The 24864-nt window shown below is 41.5% G+C and overlaps 1 protein-coding gene across 1 annotated transcript; it reads left to right on the forward strand.

Moving 5' to 3' along the window:
* The first annotated feature begins 62 nt into the window (after positions 1-62).
* Positions 63-23384, forward strand: PPIG (peptidylprolyl isomerase G). Its single transcript, XM_035133442.2, has 13 exons — positions 63-382; positions 8653-8731; positions 8859-8933; positions 10335-10442; positions 11545-11589; positions 12815-12902; positions 15958-15987; positions 16102-16241; positions 17769-17973; positions 19414-19581; positions 20690-20774; positions 21508-21644; positions 22094-23384. Exons 2-13 carry the CDS (start codon positions 8671-8673, stop codon positions 23223-23225), a joined length of 2274 nt encoding a protein of 757 aa, XP_034989333.1. The 5' UTR covers positions 63-382; positions 8653-8670; the 3' UTR covers positions 23226-23384.
* The last annotated feature ends 1480 nt before the right edge of the window (positions 23385-24864 follow it).

Genomic DNA, 24864 nt, shown 5'->3' on the forward strand with positions numbered 1-24864 from the left:
CTGTATCCCCAGAGAAGAGGGGCAGGCGCTGGAGGTCCGGCCTGGAGGCTGGAGAGGAATTGGGCGTGCGCGCCAAAAGGGGCGGCGAGTCGGACAGATCTGATCTTCCATCTTCGCCCCCCATCCCTTTCTGGAGAGGTCGAGAGAGGGCCCTGGCGCCCGAGGACTCCCCTCCAGCCCGTTCTCCTCGTCAGACATCCTCGCTCGCTCGCGCCCCGTCCCGCCCTCGCCGCTCCAGGCTTCCCCGCTTCCCTCCCCTCCTCCACTGACGCAGTCCGTGCTGCACCAGATCCTAACATGGCGGCGGCGAGGTGGTGAAGAGCGCGGCGGCGGCGAAAGGAGACTTCGGGCCGAGCGGGCGAGCGCGGCGGCGGGCGGGCGGGTGAGTGGCTCGAGTGGGGCTCTCCTCCGCCCGAGGGGCCGCGGCGGCGTTGCCGGCGAACATTTAAGGGCCTCGTGGTGAGGGGGGGGGGAGAAAGGGGAGCAATGGCGCGGGAGGCGAGAGGGCTCGGTCCTCTCTCTCTCCATTTGAATCTGCCTCGCCAGGGGCGGGCGGCTGGGCTCCCTCACGGCCGACTCCGCGGAGGGCTCGGCCGGCCCGAGTGTCACCCCCTCAACAAGTCCCCGGGTGGGCCGTTGGGGGAAGGCGGGGGGAAGTGGGGAGACGAGAGGTAGTTGCTCTGCGGGGAATGATTTGAGGGGAAAGCGCGAGGCCTTGAATGTGGAGCGTCTTCCCGCGATTCAATCTCCGGGAGACGCGGAACGGGTTCGGGTGGGCAAACTTGGGAGGCCGCGCGGGCGGGAGGCGGTTTCGAGAACCGTTGCAAATAGTTATGAATGAAAGCGGGCGCTCACGTCCCTGTAATTAAGGGGGGGGAGGAAGGTGGCCTGGCAGTTGGCTTTGAAAATAATACCATAACTAGGGGCAATAAGTCGCGGGATAAACGTGCACAGGAGCGGGGAAGGATAGGCGAGTAAACTCATGGCCCAAAGGAAGCTTTTTGCACACTCCGAAGTGTGAGATAAAGCTACGTAATATTGTTGTACCTGTACTGATTCTTCCCCGCCCCCGCCCCAAAATGCTGTATGCAGGTTGATAGCAGACAGGCTCCAGTAGAAAGCACAAAGTTAAAAAAACACAAAAAACCAAAACAAAACCGCAGCACATGCTATTTGTCGATGTAGGGGTCTTTTATTCGAGAATTGGATCACTTTGCTCATCTGTGTTTGGAAAGAGGTTATGTGCAGCGTGACATGTATGCAATGGTAAAATAAAGGAGCAGATTAATGTGCTTTGCTTTCTGAAACTGCATTCTGAAATGTAAGGGGAATGGGTCTTTCCAGAAACATCTGTAAGGCTTGCTTTCTCACCAAGTTCCTTTTATCAATGGAAGGAAGAATCCCCCCCCCCATCTGTGTTGGGACGGGTGCATTTAAAATGATCCGCAGCCAAGTTTGCAGATGACTCCCAAATTATTCAGGATGGTGAAGACCACAGTAGACTCTCCAAACGTGAAGGGGCAGCATAATGGCAAGTGAGTTTCAATGTAAGTGTACAATCATGCACACAGAGGCAAAGAAAGAAAGAAAAGGCCTTACTTGAGATATAAGTTGATGGATGGGATCTTGGGGTAGTGGTGGACGGCTCACTGTAGTAGTAGTAGTAGTAATAATAATAAAACATTATTTATACCCCACCCATCTGGCTGGGTTTCCTCAGCCACTGAGTCTAGGCGGCTTCCAGCAGAAGTATTAAAATACAACAATCTATTAAACAAAAGTTTCCCTAAACAGGGCTGCATTCAGATGTCCTCTAAAAGTCTGGTAGTTTTTTTCTCTTTGACATCTGGTGGGAGGGCGTTCCACAGGGTCCTCTGCCTGGTTCCCTGTAACTTGGCTTCTCGCAGCGAGGGAACCGCCAGAAGGCCCTCGGCACTGGACCTCAGTGTCCGGGCAGAACGATGGGGGCGGAGACGGAAGAGAGGAAGCAGTGAAGAAAGGTAGGCTGTTGGACATTATTAGGAAAGGGACTAAAAAATAAAATTATGTTGCCATAGTGCAGGGGTTGGCAACCTAAGGCCCATGGGCCACAAGTGGCCCATGGGAGTCTAACCGGCCCACGAGCTGCCTCCAAACCAAGCTGCCCACTCGGCGAGTCCCGGCACGCTGCGCTAAACCGGCGCGGGGACTCACTTCCGCAGCGCTGAAAATCGTGTGCGCATGCGCAGACTCCGAAAATCACATCTCCACAGATGCCAGAAAACGCAGGCGTGCGTGCGATCCAGCCCACAGAGGGATCTCCGCTGGAGTGAACAGGCCCAGGCAAGATAAACCTTGCCGACCCCAGCCATAGTGCATATTCCAGCCATAACTGGCATACCATATGCAGTTCTGGTTGCCCTGTCTCAAAAAGGATGCAATAGCACTGGAACAGATAAAAAAGAGCCATTAACACCATCAAAGGTCAGAGCATATTCCAATGACGAAAGGTGTATTTGGACTTTGTTTTTAAGCAACTAAGGGACACTGATTATGTGTCAGTGTCATTCCTTAAAATATTTGGAAATATTTTAACTGAAATAATTTTCAAGTAAAGCTATGCTTTTGTTTGAATAGAAAATATAAGCCTCACTAAATGCATGTTATTTATCTCCCTCCTAGTAAATATTTCAGTTCAACTACTTTTAGCTATTAAAAAAACCTTTCAGATATTTATATCACATGTAAAGTTATCATGACACACTTTTACAATTTTGTTTAATTGTCAGCTAACCATGTTAAATCAAGTTTCTCTCAATTTATGGCAATGGAAAACTTTCCAGGAAATTTCTAGGAACATTGTCCAATTCAAAATTTTCTAGGAAAACCACATGTCTGCTTGTATAGCTCTGAATATTATGTGCTAAAGATACTCTTCTCCCTTTTAATGCCATATTTCTTGGCTTTCCAGAGGCATCTAACTGACCACTGTTAAAATCTAGATGGGCTCTTAGTCTAATCCAACAGAGCACTTCTTAAATATTGAAAAATGGTGGCTAGCTGCTGAGATTGCCATAGCTCAACAGTAGAAGACTAAAAAATCTCCAGTTAATCTAATGATAAAAGAACTTATGGAACTAGACCATAGCGGGGGAAAAAACACAAAATTTGTGTCTTTAAAGATGCAGAGAATTGAGAAAAAAATGCAGCATACTGGGAGTTTATATCCTATACCTCCAACTCGGAGGTATAAAAAGAGATTTGGTTATCATGATATTTTTGTTTTTAAACAATTACACTGTAACTTATTGGTGATGTCCTGCTCTTGTGTTGTTTGAGGAGCTATTTGTTTATTGTGTTACATTGAGAATACACACACATACATATATAATGGTGACCTGTGGGGAATCCATTGTTTACAAACTTACCTATCCAAGCCACGTTTACTAGGGAAAGAATCCCACTGGTTGCACTGAATACACACTTAGCAACCTAACAACCCAGTCCTATGCAGATTTACTTGGAAGGAAGTCCTACTGTTAAGTAGGATTTGCTCCAATGTAAATGTGCATAGGTTTGCTGCCTGAACTCGAAGCAAGGATATTTATTTTTCTCTGTTTAATATTGGTGGCTACAGTAAATCTTGATGCTAAACTCTTCCTCATAGAGTGTAGTCTATTTGACTGCTAAACAGATGAGACCCTTCTGTGATGCAGATTTTGAATGAATACTTTCCTCTCCCCATACTTTTTTCTATAAGCTTATTGGCAGGTGTGGCACAACTGAAGTCCATGTTGTAGATGGTGTGATTTATAATCCATACTCCTCTCCCCAGCCGAGCAGGATTTATGGAGTGGTGTGGCTACTGCTAAATCAGAGCTTTCCATGTTGGTGACACACTTTTTAGACATGCATCGTTTTGCGACACAGTAATTCAGTTTTACTAGCAAACCAGAGGTTAAACAAACCCCTTTCCAGCCCCGGGAGGAGCACAGGGTTCGTTCACGCGACACACTGCAGCCAACACACTAACATGTTGTGACACACACTTTGGAAAGCTCTGTGCTAAATATACAGCCCGACAACTACAATGACCAGGACACAAGGTGGGTTGGGCAAGCAGATTCCTGGGCCAGATTAGAGCTGGTGCAGTGATTGGTCTCTGTGGGACTTTCCTCTAGTTGCTGTTTCAGGGCTTTCCACCTGCTGTCAGTGGCATTGCACACTTGGTGGACCAAGGGGGAGCTCTATGCCTCTGGTGGCCAGCAGGAGGGTGACAGGGGCACCTCTGCCCAGTCCAAACACCACCACCAGCAGCAGCACAGAGGGGCTTGGATTGTTGTACAGTACATACACAGCTCTGCCTTGATATGGTTTTGCATTTCACCTCTAGGGGAAAGAGGTGTGCCACATGCGGCAACTCCTTGCTGTTGATCATCCTACAGGCCTCTCAGAGATGGAGTGTTAGTTCCAAAGACTAACTAGTTCGAAAGTTGAAGGAACATCTGCCTTGTGCTTGCAAATGGTTCTTAAAGTAGTAGACATATTTCTGCAAGAACATCCTTTCGTCTAAGTTCCTTCCACTTGTCACTTAGCAAAGTTGCTAGCAATGCTTAGGTTAGTATTTCTGTATGAGGAACTCATAGTCATGACTACTTTTCTTATTTCTTAAGAACATTGAGAACATCTGGAATCCCTTGCAGAATGTGACTTCTCAGCATGTTGGATCCATTTATGCAAACATGAAAATGCAAAAATGAATAATAAATTACAGCTATTATGAGACTGGTGCGTTTTGGTTTCCCACAGTGAACAATCAACTACCAAGGGGCATTAGTTTGTATATGTTCCCTTATCTACCATAAAACATTGAGACAACAATCCCTAATAGCAAAGTCATGACATCTTCCATGTAATAGTCTCATAAAACAACAACTCACTGTTTGAAAACAAGTCCATGGCTTTCAGTTTCAAATGAGCAAACTTTCTAGCACTCCTGGCTAACGGATAAATTTTGAAAATAATGTATCTAATCATTTGATTCTAATCAATCCTTTGGTAATCAGAGAGGAAGAGAGATGAGTGTTCTACACACTTCTCTGTCCTTCCCTCATTACCTTATACTGTCCCTTGTCTGCTCAGTACCACAATTTACAAAAGAGAAATTTCAGTATGTCAGTTGGATTCAGGTGTGATTATCAAGTAAATTGTCTGAAAATGTGTATAAATCCAATATTGTGTATTTCATGGAGAGGGCTCCTAGGTTCAAGGGCTTTAGAGAAATCTAAATTTGAACATGAATCCCTTAAAAAGCAACAACACTGAGTAGTGTTTTCAGAGAATGCTTGTATCTTAAGGGTGTGCTGTTTATTATCTGCAAGAGATCAGGTAGTTAACTGTAATTGTCTAGAAATTATGGTCACAGTTTTCCTTATGTCTTGGAGGAACTTGGAGGATACTATGCTACTAGGGCTTAGTAAGGCAGTGTAAGTGGTGGTTTTTCTAATGCTAGTTGTATACACACCAAGGCAGAAAAAAGTGGTTTGTAATTCTGAGATAAAGTGGAGAGCCTGCAAAGTTGGCCTTGTGCAACTGCCATGTGATCAGGCCTAGGAAGTGAGAGAAAGAGGAACAAGGAATGTAGATGGCATGAACCACTGCACTCTGGTAGTATTATAATTCTTAAAGAGTCTGCCACATTCCTTATTCTGGCAACCCTTGTATTATTTGTCCTGTGTATCATTTATTAAATTTGTATACTGCCCTATAAGCGTAGTTCTCGGCAGTTCACAATATAAAATTACAATATAAGAAACACAAAATCTATCTATCTATCTATCTATCTAAATGTAAAAGGGGCATGTTTGTTTGTCTCCACGTTTCTCCGAAACTGCTTGACCGATTGCGTTCAAATTTTGACACAACGTCACATGCGAATACGAGAGGAAGCAAAAACCGTTTGCATAGACAGATTTCACACCTAGGCCACGTAAAAAACCCCAAACCCCGTGTTCCAGAACTCACCAATCAGATGAAAGTGCATGCTGGGAGCACAGGAGAGGTTGCAAAACAGCACCCTCTAGCGACGGCTACACTGGTACTGCACCTAGAAAACTTCCATCTCCACAGCATCTTGCCTCGGCTTTCCAGACTGGGCCGAGTGGAGGTGGGGGCTCGCCTGGGTGGGGAATGGGGGGGAGGAGGGGATGGGATAGGTCATGGGTTGGGCCAAACACAGGGATGAGGTGGGGTGGCGGGAGGAGGGGCCGGGATGGGTCATGGGTTGGGACAGGCTGGGGGGAGTCAGGGATGCGCCTGTGTAAACAGAACACTCGTAAAACGGGGACTCTGAAGGTCAGGGGAATCTGAAGGGGGTCCTGAGGCTCCATTTAACAGACTGAGCCACAGCAATGCGTGGCAGGGCCAGCTAGTACATAATAAAAATTAGAACAGAAACAAACCAATAATCCTCCCTTCGACAACACATTTAAAAGGGCATTGGATATCAATCAGCCAAAGGCCTGGTTAAAAAGGAATATTTTTGCCTGGTGCCTATGGGTGTATAATGAAGGTGTCAGCTGAATGCCCCTGGAGAGAGCATTCCACAAATGCGGAGCCACTGCAGAAAGGGCCCATGTTGCTACCCTCCGGTCCATCTCTGTCATGCATTTTAATAGTGAAAAGTGGCTGGTATACCCACTCTTAGATGCTTCTAATATGGGTCAAGGTGTCAAGACCAAGTTTTCTCATAATTTCTGGTTTTCTTGCATTATAACTTTAAAGAGTAAAAATCTTCAGGAAGTGTGAATTGATGAACAGACTAATGAAAACCCTTTGTGTTCATGGTCTGTAGCTAGTTTGTATTTCGATTTCCCGTAATCTGCTTTTTAAAAACCTAAATTTTCCTGTTTTCCAAAGGACATATAAGCATCAATGTTCAGCCAGTATCAAGTTACCTTAGCTTCTGTGTTCTGCTGCCCTCAGATATTTTGGCAAATAATATCATGCCAAATAGAACTTGTCATGCCATATGGTGACATAAAAACAGTTAAAGGAGGGGCATGACACCTATATTGGGCAGGTAATCCTTGGTCTTTTCATATTTAAGTGTCCTGAGAAACTGGATTTGCAAACCAGGGTGTGCTCTCTAACACCAGTTAAATGAGGGAGAAGAAGCACTCAAGCCTGTTGCTTGTTCCTGTTCCAGAAAAACCTATAATTTGTAGGACCAGAACCATTGATATCTGAACCAGCCCATAGTTTTATAGACCTTAATTTAAGTAAGGTCTTCATGCTTAATACTGTTTAATAAGCTGTCTTACATCATCATGATATGTTATATTGTTTTATGTTCCCTTTTGCATTATACTTGAGTTAAGTAGTAAATAACTTTCTGAACATTACTGTGAGTCTGCAGTATGAAGCCTGTGCTGGACCCACCCCTGCAGGGATGGACCCTTCCAAATGGCATAGGCAAGCTAGGAAGTTTGGTGGGGGGGGGGGTCTCAGTCTTCGTGGCCGGATTCTGAATCATAGATCATCCTGCACCTCCTTTGCTTTGCATAATTGTATCAACTTTTGAGAGCTATGAATGCAGGCAAGAGAAAGGAGAGAAGACCAAATTAGGGGAGATCACGGGCTATGAGGCTGGCCTGGCCAAAGCATTTATTAGCATCTATCACTAGTTTTAATAACTATAGTTAAAACTTTGTACTGTACAGTAGTTGCTCCAGTGCTTTGAAGGTGCAGCTGTTCACATTGGGTGTAGACTCGGGTTGTACTGATAATGATGTAGGGTAGACGTTTCAAATGTTATATTCTTTTAAAAACTATCCCCTATTTATGAAAGTGCATTGTTTCATAACAGTAATTAGTATTATAAAGAACAGCCAAATTGGGCGTTTTAAATATTGCAATTTTTCAGATGTTGATACATTTATAATAAAGCACTTTAACGTGCTTTTTTGAATCCCGCCTCAACAAAATATTTCCAATAAACCGGAAAACATTGGGATATTTATACAGCATGTAAAACTTAAGGTGGTTTACTAATATTTTTGTTTACTAAATAAACATACAAACATAGTAACTCAGATCCCAGTCAGTTCAGGTTATTGGAAAAAAATCTTTTAAAAAATTGAACTGCATTTTTAACGGAAAATCAGATTGCTAGAAACTGATGTCTACTCTCTCACCCTGTCTCCATCTATTAGAATATCTGCCATGCAGTGTTTCTGATCGCATTGGTGCTGGCTGAGTGGAGAGGGATACATTTCTGGAATAAGTAGCTAAGAATGACTTGGGGGAGACAAGGAGGCACCAAGTGTTTATTTGCTTCCCCATCCCTACTCTTTTCCTTCATCCTTTTACAGTACTTGTAATTTATCCCCAACATGGTATGAACTTTGGAGTTGAGAGCCACTTGGTTTCAGCTTGCCCTATGTTGTCATGTCTGCCATACTCGGTAGCCTACCATTCCAAAGTCCTTGAGAGCAATCACAGTCCATATACTCGTGTTCATCACTGTCATTGTTTGCATAGCTTTATCTCTACATGGAAAAAGGGGGGTGGACTACTTTCTTCCCTATTTTTTATCGTTTGTTAGAGTTTCATATTTGAAGTTTTCGTTTTAAAAGTCTTCAAATTTAATAGAACTCGCTTCTTTGTTAACAGTCTTCAAAATTTGAAGCCATGGGAGTGAAAAGCCAGAGACCTCGTTGCTTTTTTGACATAGCCATCAACAACACACCTGGTAAGAGAGATGCTTCTGGCCTAAACCCTATAACACACAGCTATGTCCAGTTGAAACAAGTGTGTCTTAAGCACAATGACATTACTTTATTGATGATTCATTCATTCATTCATTCTTTTTCTTTTAGCTGGCAGAGTTGTCTTTGAGCTGTTTTCAGATGTTTGCCCAAAGACGTGTGAGAACTTTCGCTGCCTTTGTACAGGTTTGTATATTTCCTCACTTGAATAATTTGTTATGTAGCCCAAATTGAATTGTTCCTGGTTCCTCCAAATGGCATGATTTTGATGTTCGTCTCTTTGCGTACTGAAAATGAAGATACATTTTCATATATGATTTTGTATATTTTGGTATAAATTCATATGTGCAGAATTAATTATTCCATCATAGTTCTACAAATTTTGGCTGGCTTTCGTAGACAGCCCAAATTTATGAACACTACCGACTTGGCTCTTCCTTAATCATGCACTGAGCTTTGGAGGCACTGAAAAACGAGTGAAACTTCCCAGTACTTTCTAAGCACTTCTCAAGCTTAGTGCCAGGATAGGGAGAATTGCTGCCTTCTTCCAAGCCTAAAGAAGGGCAGGGGTTATATGTGTCACTCTTCACTTGATAATTTATTGTCTTTTGCCATCCATGAACTTGAGTGTAAAGTAACACAGTTTGACATAGTACATCGGTGAGGATGGCGAAGTCGGAATTGAAGACTGTTTTCTACCTTTGGGGGTTTGAACTCCTGCATTGGACACACACATAAGTGGATCATACTCAAGGTACCACCGGTACCACCAGATACAGGAATGGACAGGGCTCCTATAGCTTCAGCAATTGAATAGAAGAGGGAATTTTGTCAGGTGTGGTTTATGCAAGGATGCAAAAAAGTACCTACCACAATGTACCACATGACATAGTGCTACAGTCATACCTCAGTTTAAGTCCGCTGCGGTTTGAGTACTTTCAGTTTGAGTACTCCGCGGACCCGGGAAGTGTTTACTTTCGGGTCCACGGCATGTGCATGCGCAGAAGTGATCTGCATGCGCAGAAGCGATCTGCGCAGAAGCAGCACTCCGTTTAAGTACTTTTCGGGGAGCAAACGGCTCCCCGGAACCAATTGTGTGCTTAAACCGAGGTACCACTGTACAGTGATACCTCGACATCCAAAAAATTCGACTTCCGAACGTTTTGACTTCCAAAGTCGACAACCCTGGAAGTCTTTTTGCTGTGCATGCGTTCTGCGCCTGCGCAAAGCGCGAAATCGCGCTTCGCGCCTGCGCAAAAGCAGCGCTTAGACAACCGAAGACTTCGACTTACGAAGACGGCCGCGGAAGGGATCATCTTCCTAAGTCGAGGTACCACTGTACTTTGAATGCAACCCATAGTATTTATTTTCAGTGTCCTTAGGATTTGAGTTAAATGTAGTAAATAGGGGGGTTCCTTTTTGTTGGTACTATGCTGCAACATTTTTTTTTCTTTTATAGGCTTCAACAAGTAGAATGTCCAAGTCAGATAGATCAAGAGCTGATTTCCAGTTGTACTTCTGTTGTACCTGAGGGGTTCTCCATTAAAAGCTAATGGGTTAACTTTCCTCCTCCCCCCCCCCCCGCAGGTGAAAAAGGTACAGGAAAATCAACTCAGAAGCCATTACATTACAAGAGTTGTTTGTTTCACAGAGTTGTAAAAGATTTTATGATCCAAGGAGGTGACTTCAGTGAAGGTATGACATTGGCTAAATGATATCAAATAGTAGTTTGGCAAGTATACAGATGTGTATGAAGTTATTATTTGAATGGTAATGCTCTCTTCCTCCTGAATAAAACACTTGATATTGCAGCTTCTGTGTCAGGATAGAATGCTCTGGTTTGCATGTCACTTAGCTTGTCTTCAGCCATGATTTAATGGTAATTGTGCCCCATCTCCCCTGCTGGCACATGGCCTCTTACATGCCCTCCCCCCAATGTTTCACCCAGGCTGTGGTTTGTGTCTTTCAGACAAACCACAATTTGTATTTGGATGACACAGCAATACTTAGCATGACTGGTTTGATTTATGTGGATGTCATACAGAGGTTGGGTGTGTGTGGGGAGGAAGAAGCCACAAGAGGGCCACATTCACGAATAAATCATGGTTTTAATATAAGCTGTGGCTCTCAGTGAGATTCACATGAGGCATCTGACAGGACTATTAAATGGAAATGTGTTTTAAGAATGCATTTTCGTAATTTCTTGAAGCCAAGTGTTTTTATAATGAACATGACTAAAATAATAATGCCAATTCATTTTCTTAAAAACAACTAGATTTACTAACAGAAATATAAAGAAAATGTGGAATAGCCTCATTCTGCTTCATGAAAGTCTATCTTAAGATTTGTGTAGCTCCATCAAAATTTAGGTTCCCTTTAGTAACAGATTTTTTTTATGTGATAACTTTAACTTGGAATTTATCTGATATGCAATTGTTATTTTTCTCATGGGCTCTGGAGCCAGTCACAGACCTACCCTATACCTGCGATGAATCTGTTTCAACTGTTCTTAATTCTGAATTTTAAATGGTTATAACCCACCCTGGAACCTGATGGGTATTGTAGGTCAGGTAGTTGATGTTGTTGTTATTAAATTTAAAGGAAACTCGAGGCACTCTTGAAAAGGGAGGAGATAGCATGCATATTTGCAATAGAGTTTTCCTGTCTCAGCTAGTAGGATATGATGTAACCCTCTTTGACTGGCTCCAATCACTCATCAGTAAAAAATCCCTAATGGTAAGATCCCATTGTCCCATTCTCATTTGTAATACCTGTAACATTTTTCTTTTAACAAAAGGAAATGGGAGAGGAGGAGAATCAATATATGGTGGCTTTTTTGAAGGTAAGCATAGTCTTTTATCAGGTTAGCCTGCAACTCCCAGTCATAGTCATTGGTTTAAGAATATGTATATTAGGCAAATTACATTTCTTTGGCCCCCAAACTGCTGTCAAATTTATTTATTACAGGTCATAGAGTGCCCTATCCTAGGGATTCAGAGTGCTGTTGTAAAATTTTCAGGAATTAAAATTATTATTACAATCCCCTGTCTTACATCTCCTCTTCTACCCAAATGGATTTCCTCTTTTTTCTATTGAGGTGGTACTTCTCTTATTAAGAAGCTTGGTAACTCTGTATCTCATATTCATCTAACTTCTCTTCCCCTTTACCCACCCTTCACCATCTCATTGATGGTGACTAACCAAAACGACCCTCCGTTCAATCTTACTTACACTTCATTATCCTAAGAGAGAAAATAGAACATCATCCCAGTCATCAGACTGATCTTTAAGATGACTGGACAGTCTGGCTGAGAGATTAATGCTAAGTAGTAATTGGCCCAAGCAGGCAAGTGAATGGAGTCTTACACTTTGTCTTTGCAAGGTAGCTGTTTGTTGATGCTTACTGGCCAACCAGTTCAGTTTATGATTTAGAAAACTTGAATTGTGTGATGAGAATTAAAATACTTTTATTTCAAGTTTTCATGAGGATCAAGCTATTACGGTTCAGAGCTATTATAAGCAACTCTATTGCACAAGACTGCTTTTGCACAAATAAATAGAATTTCTGTTACATTTAGTTTTAAATTTCAAAATTGCCCACCTTGTACATAGGTGTTTTTAAGTTTGTTTTTGTCTGTTTATTACAAGCTTTCTTTCACCACATTATTGCTGTCACTTTTTACACTTTTATAAATGACATGCAGTGAGCTCCTTTGCACAATAACACACTGGTTTGCTTGTGCTAATTGGAATGAATTTAAAATGCACTGGTCTTACTAAGCAGCTGTACTGAATATCAAGAGACAGCTTCACTTATACATTTATATCTTATATAATGCTCTTGACTCGACATATAGTTGAGTCTGTATGTAAATAGTATTTACATTTTTGTGCATTAGGCTGAGAATTATACTGTATACCTCTGTCTTTATTTTTATCTATTTGAATGCTGTTTGGCACTACAATGATACATTTGTGCAGTTTGACAATCCTAATTTAAAATTCTAAAGAAATGCCAATGCAAGGTCATACTTGGAATTTTGAAGTAATTGGAACGCTTTCTCTAGATGAAAGCTTTGCTGTAAAGCACAACAAAGAATTTCTCCTTTCAATGGCCAACAGAGGGAAAGATACAAATGGTTCACAGTTTTTTATGTAAGTATCATGCAGCTCCACTGTGTTTCTTCAGCATTGGGATGGTAGTCCTTACAGTTTACATTTCAGAACTTGGAACAGGTGAAACAGCTAACTCCTTTTCCATTTAGAAAGCATGACTACTTTTTAAAGGTATCAAACTTAACTTGCTCTTAAATGTTTATTGGAGATAGCAAATAAAAGATTATATGGGATAAGTTTGACTATTTAGCCCTGCTGTGTTTAGAATCAGGATTAACTTGGGAGTAGTTATTACTATCTCCTAACATATGGGAACACCTGGTACTTTCCTAAGAGGTGTGGGCCTAATCATTGCCTGGATAGTAGACTATTGGCAGTTGGAATGTACTCTGCTGTTGCTTTCTTGATGAAAAGCCGAACATGAGTTTATAGTCAAAAGACTTCTGTATGTAGCCAGTGGCCATTGCAGAATATAAGTAGGCTGTAAGTGGTAGTGTTGGTTTAGTATTATATTTTTAAATCTGTCAGAGCAAGCTATGTTTTAGTTACACCAAGCCTTACTGAAGAGTAATAAAGGGCCAGTTCAGATGCTACTCTTAACACCAAGGTGCTGTATCTGGTTAAATAAGAAACAGGGTTGTGATTTGTATGCTCTATTCCAGGCATCCCCAAACTGCAGCCCTCCAGATGTTTTGGCCTACAACTCCCATGATCCCTAGCTAACAGGACATGTGGTCGGGGAAGATGGGAATTGTAGTCCAAAACATCTGGAGCGCCGAAGTTTGGGGATGCCTGCTCTATTCTCTGCCTCTCTGTGTGGATAGAAGGTAGCATATCCCTGAATGGCTCATCAGTGTCTGTGCATAGTATGGAGGAAGGAAGGGTGCAGACTTGAGCATCTCCTCATTCCAGGAGTGAAATAGTTTCTGCACAGAATTGCTCAGACAGCAGAAAGAGAGAAGTCTTTGCAATGAAAATATTAAATATTTTTTTCTTTGATAAACTTCAATCAGAGTCAACCTCGGGTTTACCAGATTCAGTTAAATGGAGTTGTAGGTAGGGTAACATATTGGGGACTGTACCTTCAGAAATGTTGTCTTTCTCTGCCCTCCTCTGCCTGCCTGCAGTTCCTTGTTTTTCCTTTTTGCCTTGTCACCCTTTTTCTGTGCCACCTTAGTTGGCCAGTTACTTGCTTTTAGAGGAATAGTTATAAACGTTGACTTATTAGTATAGTTCTTATAAACTAAGTTACCTTTTCTGAAATAAATGTATACTCAAAACATTCATTTGCTTGATCATAAATAAAATTTATGTATTAGGGGTATAATTTCAACAACACACCAGGAGGATCATACTTCTGAAGGTTGGCAGCATGTCTTCTGGGTTTTTTGGTTTTTTTTGGTGGGAGGTGGCTAAATTTCAGCAAGGTGATGAATTTGTGTGTAGACTGTATCACTTATGACTACAAGCGAGGGCTCACATCACTGGATGTTTCTCCTTACAAAATATTCCCTTCAAAAAGAAAACTAGATGATAGACAAAAGGGTTCTAGTTAGCTATTTTCCTGACATACAATTTTGTATATTGGGGGGGGGGGGGATTTGTTTTTTATGCAGGAACATCTGGGCATATTGTTGTTTTGTTTTGTTTTTTTATTTCACATCATTTATATACTGCTCGTTTGTAATAAAACCTCAGCGTTCCCATCTCTGGTATCATACTACAGTGGTACCTTAGTTTACAACCTTAATCCATTCCCGATGTCCGGTCTTAAACCAAAGTAGACTTAAACCAAGGTGTGCTTTCCCATAGAAAGTAATGGAAAATGGATTGATCTGTTCCAGACGTTGAAAAGCAACCCCTAAAACAGAAATTTCACATGAATTGTATCTAACGAAACCATTGATCCATAAAATGAAAGCAATAATCAATGTACTGTACTATAAATAGATAAAACAGTATTGTAGATGATAAAAATTAAAATGAATTTTTTCCCCCTTACCTGTACTGATGATAGTCATTGTTTGGAGTCATTGTTTTATCCATTTCCACAATCAATCAATCAATCATAAAACAAAAAACAATCCGCAGACACAAAAATGAAAAAGCCACACAAACAAAAATGCAAAAAATAGCAAAAACAAAAGCACCAAATATCACCTCAGAACGCTGCAATCAGAAATGGAAGGCTTTAATTACGATTGGGGGGGGGGACTCAGATGAGTGGTGCAAGGGCAGAAGTGGGAGGAAAAAAGGCTTAATTACGGGGGGGGGGCTCAGATAAAGGGCGAAAGGGCAGAAGCGGGAAGAAAAAAAGGCTTAATTACGATGGAGGGACTCAGATGAGAGGCGCAAGGGCAGAAGTGGGAAGAAAAAAGGCTTAATTACGATGGAAGGACTCAGATGAGAGGCGCAAGGGCAGAAGCGGGAAGAAAAAAGGCTTAATTACAATGGGGGGGCTCAGATAAAGGGCGAAAGGGAAGACGCGGGAGGAAAGAAGGCGGAGGTCCAATCCAGACAGCGCCGCCAGCAAGGCCTAGCCCTGCAGTGTGGTGCTGCTAAGGGAGACAGTCTCCTGCTGCCGGATCCCGGCAGTGGAGGCCCAGATCTGGGCAGTGCCGGCGGCGAGGCCTAGCCCCGCAGCGAGGCGTTGCGTAGGGAGGCAACCTCTGCAGCGGAGGCCCAATCTGGGGAGTGCTAGTGGCACATACAAAGGCCTGCAGCCGGGGCCTGTCGTATACCAAAGCAAAAAAATGCAACCCGGAGCACTCATTTCCGGGTTGTAATTGGTCGTAATCCAAAATGGTCGTATACTAGGCTGTTCGTAAACCAAGGTACCACTGTACAGTAGTGAGAATTGGCCGAAACATGAGGTGAGGGGGATTAAATACTGTAACCTGCATACATTTGTAACAATTCCTCAAATTTAAGATACTATTAAAGTTTGCAACTTCGTAATGCATTGATATTTGAACTACAGTTTAATGCCTCCTGAATCTGCTTATATCTTCTCATTTATGGCTTAATACAACAAGTTTACCTCCGTAATACTAATACTACGTTTTGTCATTCTTTCCCTTGATGTAATCAAAAGAACAACCAAACCTACCCCTCATCTCGATGGGTAAGTGCCCTTGTATCTTACTTGTATTTGGAAAAGTTAATTGGATAGCTACTTAAAAATTTCAGTGTGACATAGATATTAGTCAGCTTTTAAAATTAAGCTTTAATCATTTAGGCTTCATGTTGTGTTTGGACAAGTAATCTCGGGTCAAGATGTTGTAAGAGAAATAGAAAACCAGAAAACAGATGCGTCTAGTAAACCTTATGCTGAAGTACGAATACTAAGTTGTGGCGAACTTATTCAAAAATCCAAAGGTAAGAGTGAAATGTTTTTAAAAGTCGTCTCTTTTATTAAAATGTTTTTAAAGGTTGTCTCTTTTCTAGTTTTGTAAGAGGTGTGTCAGATCTAACTCAGAAGATTGGTAACTGGGAATCTTGGTTCTGTAAATTGTTGTCATTGAAGTAGTAGTAACAAAGAGTATATTAAATAAATAACAAGTGGAGCTCGAAGCAAAATGTTGCCTTTGGGCCTCCATGCCCAAAGATGTGTGTTCTTCATCAGAGCTTCATGTAACAAGCTATGCCCTCTTTCAGAATGCTTAGGTTGCTAAAAACTAAAGGAGGCAAAACATCCCCCCCCCTTTCCAAGCATTTGGAATTCTGCGGCTCCTGGAGATCACTGAGCATGTTGGGAGCTTTTTTTCTTTGCTTTTTATTTCAATTTGCTAACATCTATATCTTTCTGAACACCTACAGAGTCCCTTCTGTATGTAGAAACCACTAACATCTGTGTGCAGCTCTGGTTTGCTTCAAAACTGATAGGCACCTATTTTGCTGTTGGAGGAAGCAAATGGGACGTGCAACAAAATTTGTCTCCCTGTGAAGGAAAAAATGCCTTCCCAGGGGATTATAGCTCTGATTTCCTCTTGAGAGTTAGAGGGTTTTCTTAGGAGATCTTCCTTGTTGTCTTATTCCCTTCTCCATGCCTCTCACTTGGCTAAATGATGAACACATCTTCATCATTGGCTTTTCACCACTTGTTCTCTTGCCCAGCTCCATTACAGATTAGAAGTTTGGTTTTCTATGGCCAAGTCTCTTCCATCCCTGCCTGCAGAGATTTATGTGTATCAGGAAATATGAGTCTTGAAATCGCCTATCCAAACAACGGGATGGTTATTTGTGCCCTCCTTATATATGTGTTCTTCCTCAGTTGTCTCTTGCTCCAATTCCTCTACCCTCCTCCATCCCCTACTGTGCTCCTTTCCCACTCTTAGCGAGTCACTTTTGATTCTTTCAGGCTGATAGATGACATTTTGAAGCCTTCATTCAGCCTCCTTTCAGTATATCCAGCCAATTCTATTCTCTTTCCCCCTGCTTTTCCAACCATGGCTCCTCAGTAGGCTTAGCCCTCATTTGGCTGGTTTGTTTACTTAGCAGAATTAGAGAAGTTCCTCCAAGCATTCAGATAGCTCCCTCTTTTTCCGCTGTGATAATTGTTTCATTGTGAGCTGAGTAAGTTCCTGCTCCTAACCCAACTTCCATGCTTTAGTGGCCCTCTTGCTTGGTCACCCCAGGGAAGACGAAGAACAAAGACCAAAAAATGTTGCCTGAATAAAGTTGGGGAGACTCTTCTCACGGTGCCACCTGCGAGTGTAGCTCATTCTGTAACAACATGGGATAGTCCCTTCTTTATAATGGTACCCCAGCTGTGGCCTTCCCTCCTGCTGGACGTGTGGGTCCACAACATTAATGGAATTCTAACCCACAGTGAAAACATACCTGTTCTCCTAAGCTTTTGAAGGTTTTGTTTGGTAACTGCTTGTCTGTTGCTTTAATTTAAAGCCAAGAAAGAAGAGAAGAAAAGACGCAAGTCATCATCCTCATCCAGCGATTCTGAAAGTTCAAGTGATTCAAAATCTTCTTCTGATTCATCATCTGATTCTGAAAGTGCTTCTGGGGAAAAAACAAAGAAAAAGAAAAAGAAGCACAAAAAAAATTCCAAGAAACATAAGAAAGAGAAGAAGAAGAAAAAGAAGAGCAAGAAGAGGTACATACAGACAGGCTGCAGGGAGAGTTTTATTTTTGAGACTTAAAAAAACAACAACACCTACCTTCCTGTGCTACAGTTAGGTGAAAATGGCTCAGAAGAATCAGTAGTGCATTCTTCCATGTCATTTTCATGTCTTACAAAAATAATATAGTTCTTTGTTAATCTCCATCAAAATAAAAATTCTTGCATATCTGTAAAGGTGGAATTTAGAATGAAATGTGAAACAACTTTTTATTGTTTATATAGTCCTGTCAAAAATACTTATACTTTTATCCAGCACTTCCTTTAGAAAGCTCAGAGCCTATCTTGCCTACAGTTTCATGTGCTCTCTAATCCAGGCACTAATATCCATGTTTCCTTAGCTTTATCATAGCTACAGAATTAAGTATTTCCAGGCAACAATAATCTTTTCCCTCTGTAAGCAGTCCCCCCCCCTTTGGTGGTGGGATATTTTTTATATCTTGCATGCCAGATTCTTATCTCTGCACCACATTTTTAATAATACTAATAATTTTATTATTGCTGGGTTTCCCCAGCCACTTTGGGTGGCTTCCAACAAAATATTAAAAATACAATAAAACAGCCTGCTTCTTTTAATATAGGTGGTGTTGTGCTATGAAGCCCTGACTGAGGAATTCAAAGAGCAGCAGGAGGCTGTTTGAAAGCCCTTTTGCAAACAACCCCACACTGCTATTTATAGATTTAAAGCAGTGCAGGGCTGTTTACAAAAGGGCTTGTAGGGAACAACTGGTGAACAGAGAGTACAGTCTTGCTGGCTGCAGGGGTATGTTCTGGGAGCACAGAGAACATGTTGGCAAAGCAGATCCCAGCAGGATTGAATCCCACCCATCACCTGACAGAACCTATTCATGTCAGCTGATGGACAGGTCGACATAGTTTGGGGAAGCTAGCTTTGTGGGCCAACCTCCTGGGGGGCCAGGCTTGACCTGCAGGCCAGAGGTTCCCTACCCCTGCTGTAATTACTAGTTTAGGTACTCGTGACAGTGACATTTCCTTTTCTTTGTTCTGCTACATCAGATGTCAAAGAGAAAAACACTTACCAGATTTTTAGAAGACATCTGAAGGCAGCCCTGTTTAGGGAGGCTTTTAATGTTTAATAGATTATTTTATTTTTCTGTTGGAAGCCGCCCAGAGTGGCTGGGGTATAAATAAATTATTATTATTATTATTATTAAAGAAGGGATATATTTTGAATATAAACCCGGTGCAAAAAGATTTTTGCTTTTGAAGCCTCAACTTTATTTTATTTTGGCAGAACACATATTAAAATATTAAATACCTTTGTTTCATCTTCCAACAATAGTTTCTTTAAAATAGTGCATTTGAAGTTCCTGTTTTGGCATATGCGAATCGCAAAAGAAACATATGTAACATTTAAAATAGATGCATATAACTTTTGTTCTCTTACCAATGAAGCTCAGCCAGTGAAAGTGAAACAGAAAATCCTGAATCACAGCCACTTTCCACAGTCCGTCCTGAAGAGATTCCTCCTGTACCAGAAAACAGATTCCTTATGAGAAAAAGCCCTCCTAAAGTAGATGAAAAGGAAAAAGAGACCAAGAGCAGAGAGAAGGAAAGGGAGAGGTAAAGTTGTACTTTATCATAACTGCAGGCTTATGAGTAAGCCCCAAGCTGTGTGCCATGTGAATTACCTTGATGTTGACTGTCAGGGCTGACGGGCTTCCACTCTTCACACAATACAACGGGTCATTAGCACATAATGATCATTCATAGAGTCACTCAGTTCAGATCTCTGCTGAGGTCTGTGTTTACCCTTCCAGCATCCCAGCATCCCAGAAAATGGCAATTCTCCTGCTCCTCCTCTGCTCTACAGGCCTAGCCTCTCTCCTCCCCCCCCTGGATTCTGAACTGGAACTTAACCCTTGTTGCTCCTGTGAACTCCCTGGCTCTATATCCCTCCCTGTCTGTTCCTCTAGACCAGGCATCTCCAAACTTCGGCCCACCAGATGTTTTGGACCACAATTCCAATCTTCCCCCGACCACTGGTCCTGTTAGCTAGGGATCATGGGAGTTGTAGGCCAAAACATCTTGAGGGCCACAGTTTGGGGATGCTTGCTCTAGACTGACTTCAACAGCTCTCTCCTCATTATCCCCCTCGGGCACACCTCCTCCTTCCTCCAACCCTAAGTCTCCCCCTCCTTCCGGGGAACTTGAAACCTCTGGCCCATCCCTGACATTGACTTCGGTTATTTACTACGTGCTGGCACTTTTACACATGCTTAACTGCAATGGGATGTATTAAATGAATTTTGCAAGAAAAAAAGACAGTAATCTTCCCAGGCCTACCGCCAATGATTTCGGTGAGATTTCCTTAGGATGGAGGTGTTTTGAAATCAATTTTTGGTAAGGTTGTCCTACATCATGCAAGCAGACTTCCAGTTCCTCTCCCCACCCCCAACCCTCTAAAGCAAATTTGGATGGTGCAGGGAGAGTAATCTATTACGCCATGTCCCTTCAATTGGTAGATGATCACAGTTGGCTTTTACCCACTGTCTTCTTAATCCTCACAGTTGTGCCTTTGAATCTTTTGCCATGAAGTGAATATTTAGCAGACTGTTTGTGGAAACATACAGTTTGATAGAGCTTCAGAAATACATAATAATAGAAGAAATGATTAATCATCTTTAGAGCCACCCCAGAACTACAGTGAAGTCTTTTTCCTCCTTTCTAGTAACCCATCAAACTGTCAATCAACATATCAGAGAAGGCTGTTAGTGACTAGATCTGGACGAAAAATTAAAGGAAGAGGACCACGGGTATGTCCTTTCTTGTGATTTATTCTGTGCATTTTGGCAGCTTTTACCCTGTAATACAGTGATCTTGTTCCATAACAACATATAAGAGTAAGTGTTCCTTTTTAATGGATATACTGAAGAGGTTTTGGAGAGAGGCATTTTGGGGATGAATGGCAGAGCTGTGTGGGGTATCTTATCACTATGTCTCCCACAAACACTAGATTACACCAACCCTGCATGCTGCTACTAGTTATTTAATGAAAGAGCCAGTTTTTGCAAGCTTTTGTTTTCAGTACCAGTCAGCTGCCCTGCAACTCAACAGCATTTTAAGATGAGCAGGTCTGACACATAGAGCACAGTGGCTTTTGTCAGTTTTGACTTAGATACATTACTTCTGCTTTCTTTTATCTGAAACAATTACTCTTGCATTACTTTGCTCCTCTCTATGCAGTATTCATTTTCTGAGGTTATTTGCACCTATGTGGGTAACAGCAGACCTGTTCCACTGACTAGGATAGGCTATTTTTGTAAGCGCAGGCCTAACTTTGCTCCTGGCCTGGCTTAAGAACATTTAAAATCTCATGACTCTTATTGTTGGGATTGAATGATAGGAGCCTGATGTAGCCAAAATTATGCAATTCTCAGAATGACTGTTTTGCTTTAAAATATATAAACTTTTCTTTTTCTTTTGGAAAAGTAATTTGTTTTTAGCATACTGGTACACATTTTTATCTAACTTTTTCTGTTTTCAAAGCGCTACCGAACACCTTCAAGATCCAGGTCACGAGATCGTTTTAGGCGCAGTGAGACTCCACCACACTGGAGACAAGAAATGCAACGAGCTCAAAGAATGAGAATATCAAGCGGAGAAAGATGGATAAAGGGAGATAAGTAAGAAGTAGTCATAGAATTTGCATTACTTTTTGACTCTTACATACATCTTTGCCAGTTTCAGTGTGTATACAATTGACCATATACTAAGTGCAAGCAACTCCCTATTTATTCAGGGGTTGTGTTCCAAGGCATGTGAGTGGGACATGCATGAGCCCACCCATTCCGCACCATCCCCTTTTGTTGCCGAAAACGGTACGCATGTCAGCAGACGTGCATGACTTGAACATGCACAAACTACTGGTGTGACCTTTTTCACCTTGAATTTTCAGTTTGTAGCCAGCAGAGATATGTGCAACAACTATAAAGAATAATTGTGATTGTAATGCAGATTCGGATTCAGTCACTGATTTGGCATTTCCTCCTTTGACTTTTCTAGCTCTCACCTTTTCTTATCAAAATGCAGAAATATATATCTATATATCTATATATGGTATGTTTTCCCCCAGGGGTGAAGTTAATGAGAACAAGAAGGATGCTGCAAATCAGAAAAGCCCAGGAAGAGGAAAAGAAAGGAAAGCATCTGACCAGAGGCAAATTTCTGAGAGCCCAAATAGGAGGGGAGGAAAAGAAAAGAAATCTAAAGACCACAGATCTAGTAGTAAAGACAGAGAGACAAGGAGGAATTCTGAGAAAGAGGAGAAAGACAAGCATAACAAAAGCAAAGCCAAAAAAAGGGCTCGATCCAGGAGTCAGAGCAAAAGCAAAGAGGTGTCAAAAAGTAAGGAGAGGGACTCAAAACACAGCAGACATGAAGAAAAGAAAGTGAGATCACGAAGCAAAGACAGGGACTATGAGAAAGAGAAAGAGAAAGACAAAGAGAAATCCAATGATTTTCGAGGAAGAGAAAGGAGCAGAAGTAAAGAGAAAAATAAAAGGGGAGGGTCTAAAACTAATGGCCAGAATGATACTAAAAGTAAAGATACGGAAAAGCATACAAAGTCAAAGAGCAGAGAACGTGAACCATCTAAAAGCAAACACAGCTCAAATAGTAAGACCAGAGAGCGAAGCAATAGTGGAGACAGAGGGAAAAGAGCCAGGTCCCGAAGTAAAGAACGAGACCGCAGCAGAAGTAAAGATTATTCAAAACACAAAGATAGAGAAGTAAAAAGAAGGGGAAGATCAAGAAGTAGAGACCGAAAAGGCACACCAGAAAGATCTAAAGGCAAAGAAAACAAAAGGAGGAAGGAGTCGCAGAGCTCTGAGAGGGAGAAAAGTCGAAGTAATGACCGGCATAGGAATCAAGAGCACAGAAGTTCTCACAAAAAAGATGATGCTGAAAAAAGAAGGCGTTCTAAAAGCCATGACAGTAGTAGCTCAGAGACCAATAAGAGCAAAAAGTCCAGTAGAGATCAGGATAGGAGTCCTGATTCAAAGAAAAGACGAAGCAGCAAGGACAGGGAATCAAAAAGATCATCTTCACGTAGGAGTAAGGAAAAGGAAAAAGACAGGTCCCGGTCCTCAAAAGAAAAAGAGGTCAACCAAAAATCTAAGAATCAGGAGCGAGATCGTGCCCGTGGTAAAGATAAAAAATCTGATCATGAATCGAGTGCTGGGACTGATGAAGACAGACATGGATAATTTGATGAACTTGATGTTTCCATTCTGCCTCCAGGTTCTAGAGACATGTTGGGGAACATTATTTTTTTTAATGTGGACTTCTGTTTGGTCTTTTGATAATCCACAGCCTGGATCATTTGTACTGCTAAAGTTTTAATAAACTTGAAATGGAAAAAACAAGTTTTATGTGTAATATGGTGTGCTGTGTTTTAATATTTCAGAGTTTATGTATCCTGCTTCTGTGTTATCAGAAGGAAACGTTGTATTGCATTTACATTTTAATTTAGATAACTCACTACAAAGAAACTGGTTGGGCTGAAAATAAATATATTTTAACCAGTAGAAATCTGCCTACTCATGTCTCAGAGAATTGCTGTTATGTTCATGTTAATAAATAATATGTTAACATTACAGGAGTACAATATGGAGACAGCTAGTGTATAATAGAGATGTGGGAGGAAGGATATTCTGCAATTTGAAATGAAGATATCGGTTTGCCCAAAATGTTATACTGCTGTTGCCATTATGGGAAAAAACCACCATAAATCCCTTTGGTCTTTGGAACAACCATTTATTATGGATGAAATATTTTCAGCAGAAGCAGTTCTTTCAGAAATGGTAGCTTTATATGCTTATGAGTAACCTCCATTTTATTTCTGATTCAGCCTTCCCTGTAGCAGTGCATTTTGTATGCTGTGTTACTGTATTATGTCTCTTGTAGAAGATTGAATTCTGCATGCTTTGTCTGAAGGGGAAAACATTCCTCTAGATAGGAAGTCAGAGTGCAACTGTATTTATAAGTAGGATTCCCAGTTTTCTAACTCTCCAGTAGCCATTTTGTCCTGTTAATGATAGTTGGTTGGGACCCAGCATTTGTTCTGGATGTTGTGTAGAGTACATCCTCAGTAGCTTGGATGTGTAGGTTTAAAACGTGCACCGTATGTCTTAACTTTTCTTCTGCCTGAAGAAATGAAAATGATGAGGGGAAGCTGTCCTTTTTCTGTAGCTTGTGCTGTAACTGGTTTCTGCTTCCATTTTTCTAGCAGATGTGCAACAAAGTGCAACAAAGAGTAGAGAAGAAGGGGCTGAAGGTAGCAAGGGATGCAGTAATCAGATTCAGGCATCTGTCAGAGAAATTTAGGTTTAAGATTAAGATTAAAAAGATTTAAGACTGGGTCTCCACTCAGTCTTGGGATAGGACCATCTACTTGAGAAATGAAGGGCATATGGAAATACATACACAGCACACATGCATAACATCATTAAAAACAAGCAAAGAACAAATGAACATCCAGTGTAATGAAGTTGTGAGTGTAAGGGATTAAATTTTGTTCGTCCTTTATCCGCAGTACATCTGTACTGGGCAATCATTTCAGTTATTTTAAGTTTAAACACCATGCAAGCTTTTAGACTATCCTGTAAGTTTAAAAAGTTCCCTCTGGATACATGGGAAAACTTGTCTTTAGGGTAAAATACTTTCAATTGTTGCTTATGTAAAATGGAAGAGGAATGTATTACAGTTTACTGTGTTCTTCTTTTAAGAAATTAAAAACTCCAGACTATAAAGCATGGATATATACAGAATTGCTTTTTGTCTGCTGCGTCATAAAAATGCAGTTAATTTTGATGACAGAAAATTTTTTCGCTTGCTAAATTTGTT

This window comes from Zootoca vivipara, chromosome 1 (genome assembly GCF_963506605.1).
Source record: "Zootoca vivipara chromosome 1, rZooViv1.1, whole genome shotgun sequence".
Classification (NCBI taxonomy): Eukaryota; Metazoa; Chordata; class Lepidosauria; order Squamata; family Lacertidae; genus Zootoca; species Zootoca vivipara.

What these genes read in the sequence shown, in the direction of transcription:
- PPIG (XM_035133442.2), top strand. Translation starts at nt 8,671, where the DNA reads ATGGGAGTGAAAAGCCAGAGACCTCGTTGCTTTTTTGACATAGCCATC. An exon ending in ACTTATTCAAAAATCCAAAG is followed by an intron (nt 16,242 to 17,768) that starts GTAAGAGTGAAA and finishes TTTAATTTAAAG; the next exon opens with CCAAGAAAGAAGAGAAGAAA. An exon ending in AGAGAGAAGGAAAGGGAGAG is followed by an intron (nt 19,582 to 20,689) that starts GTAAAGTTGTAC and finishes CCTCCTTTCTAG; the next exon opens with TAACCCATCAAACTGTCAAT.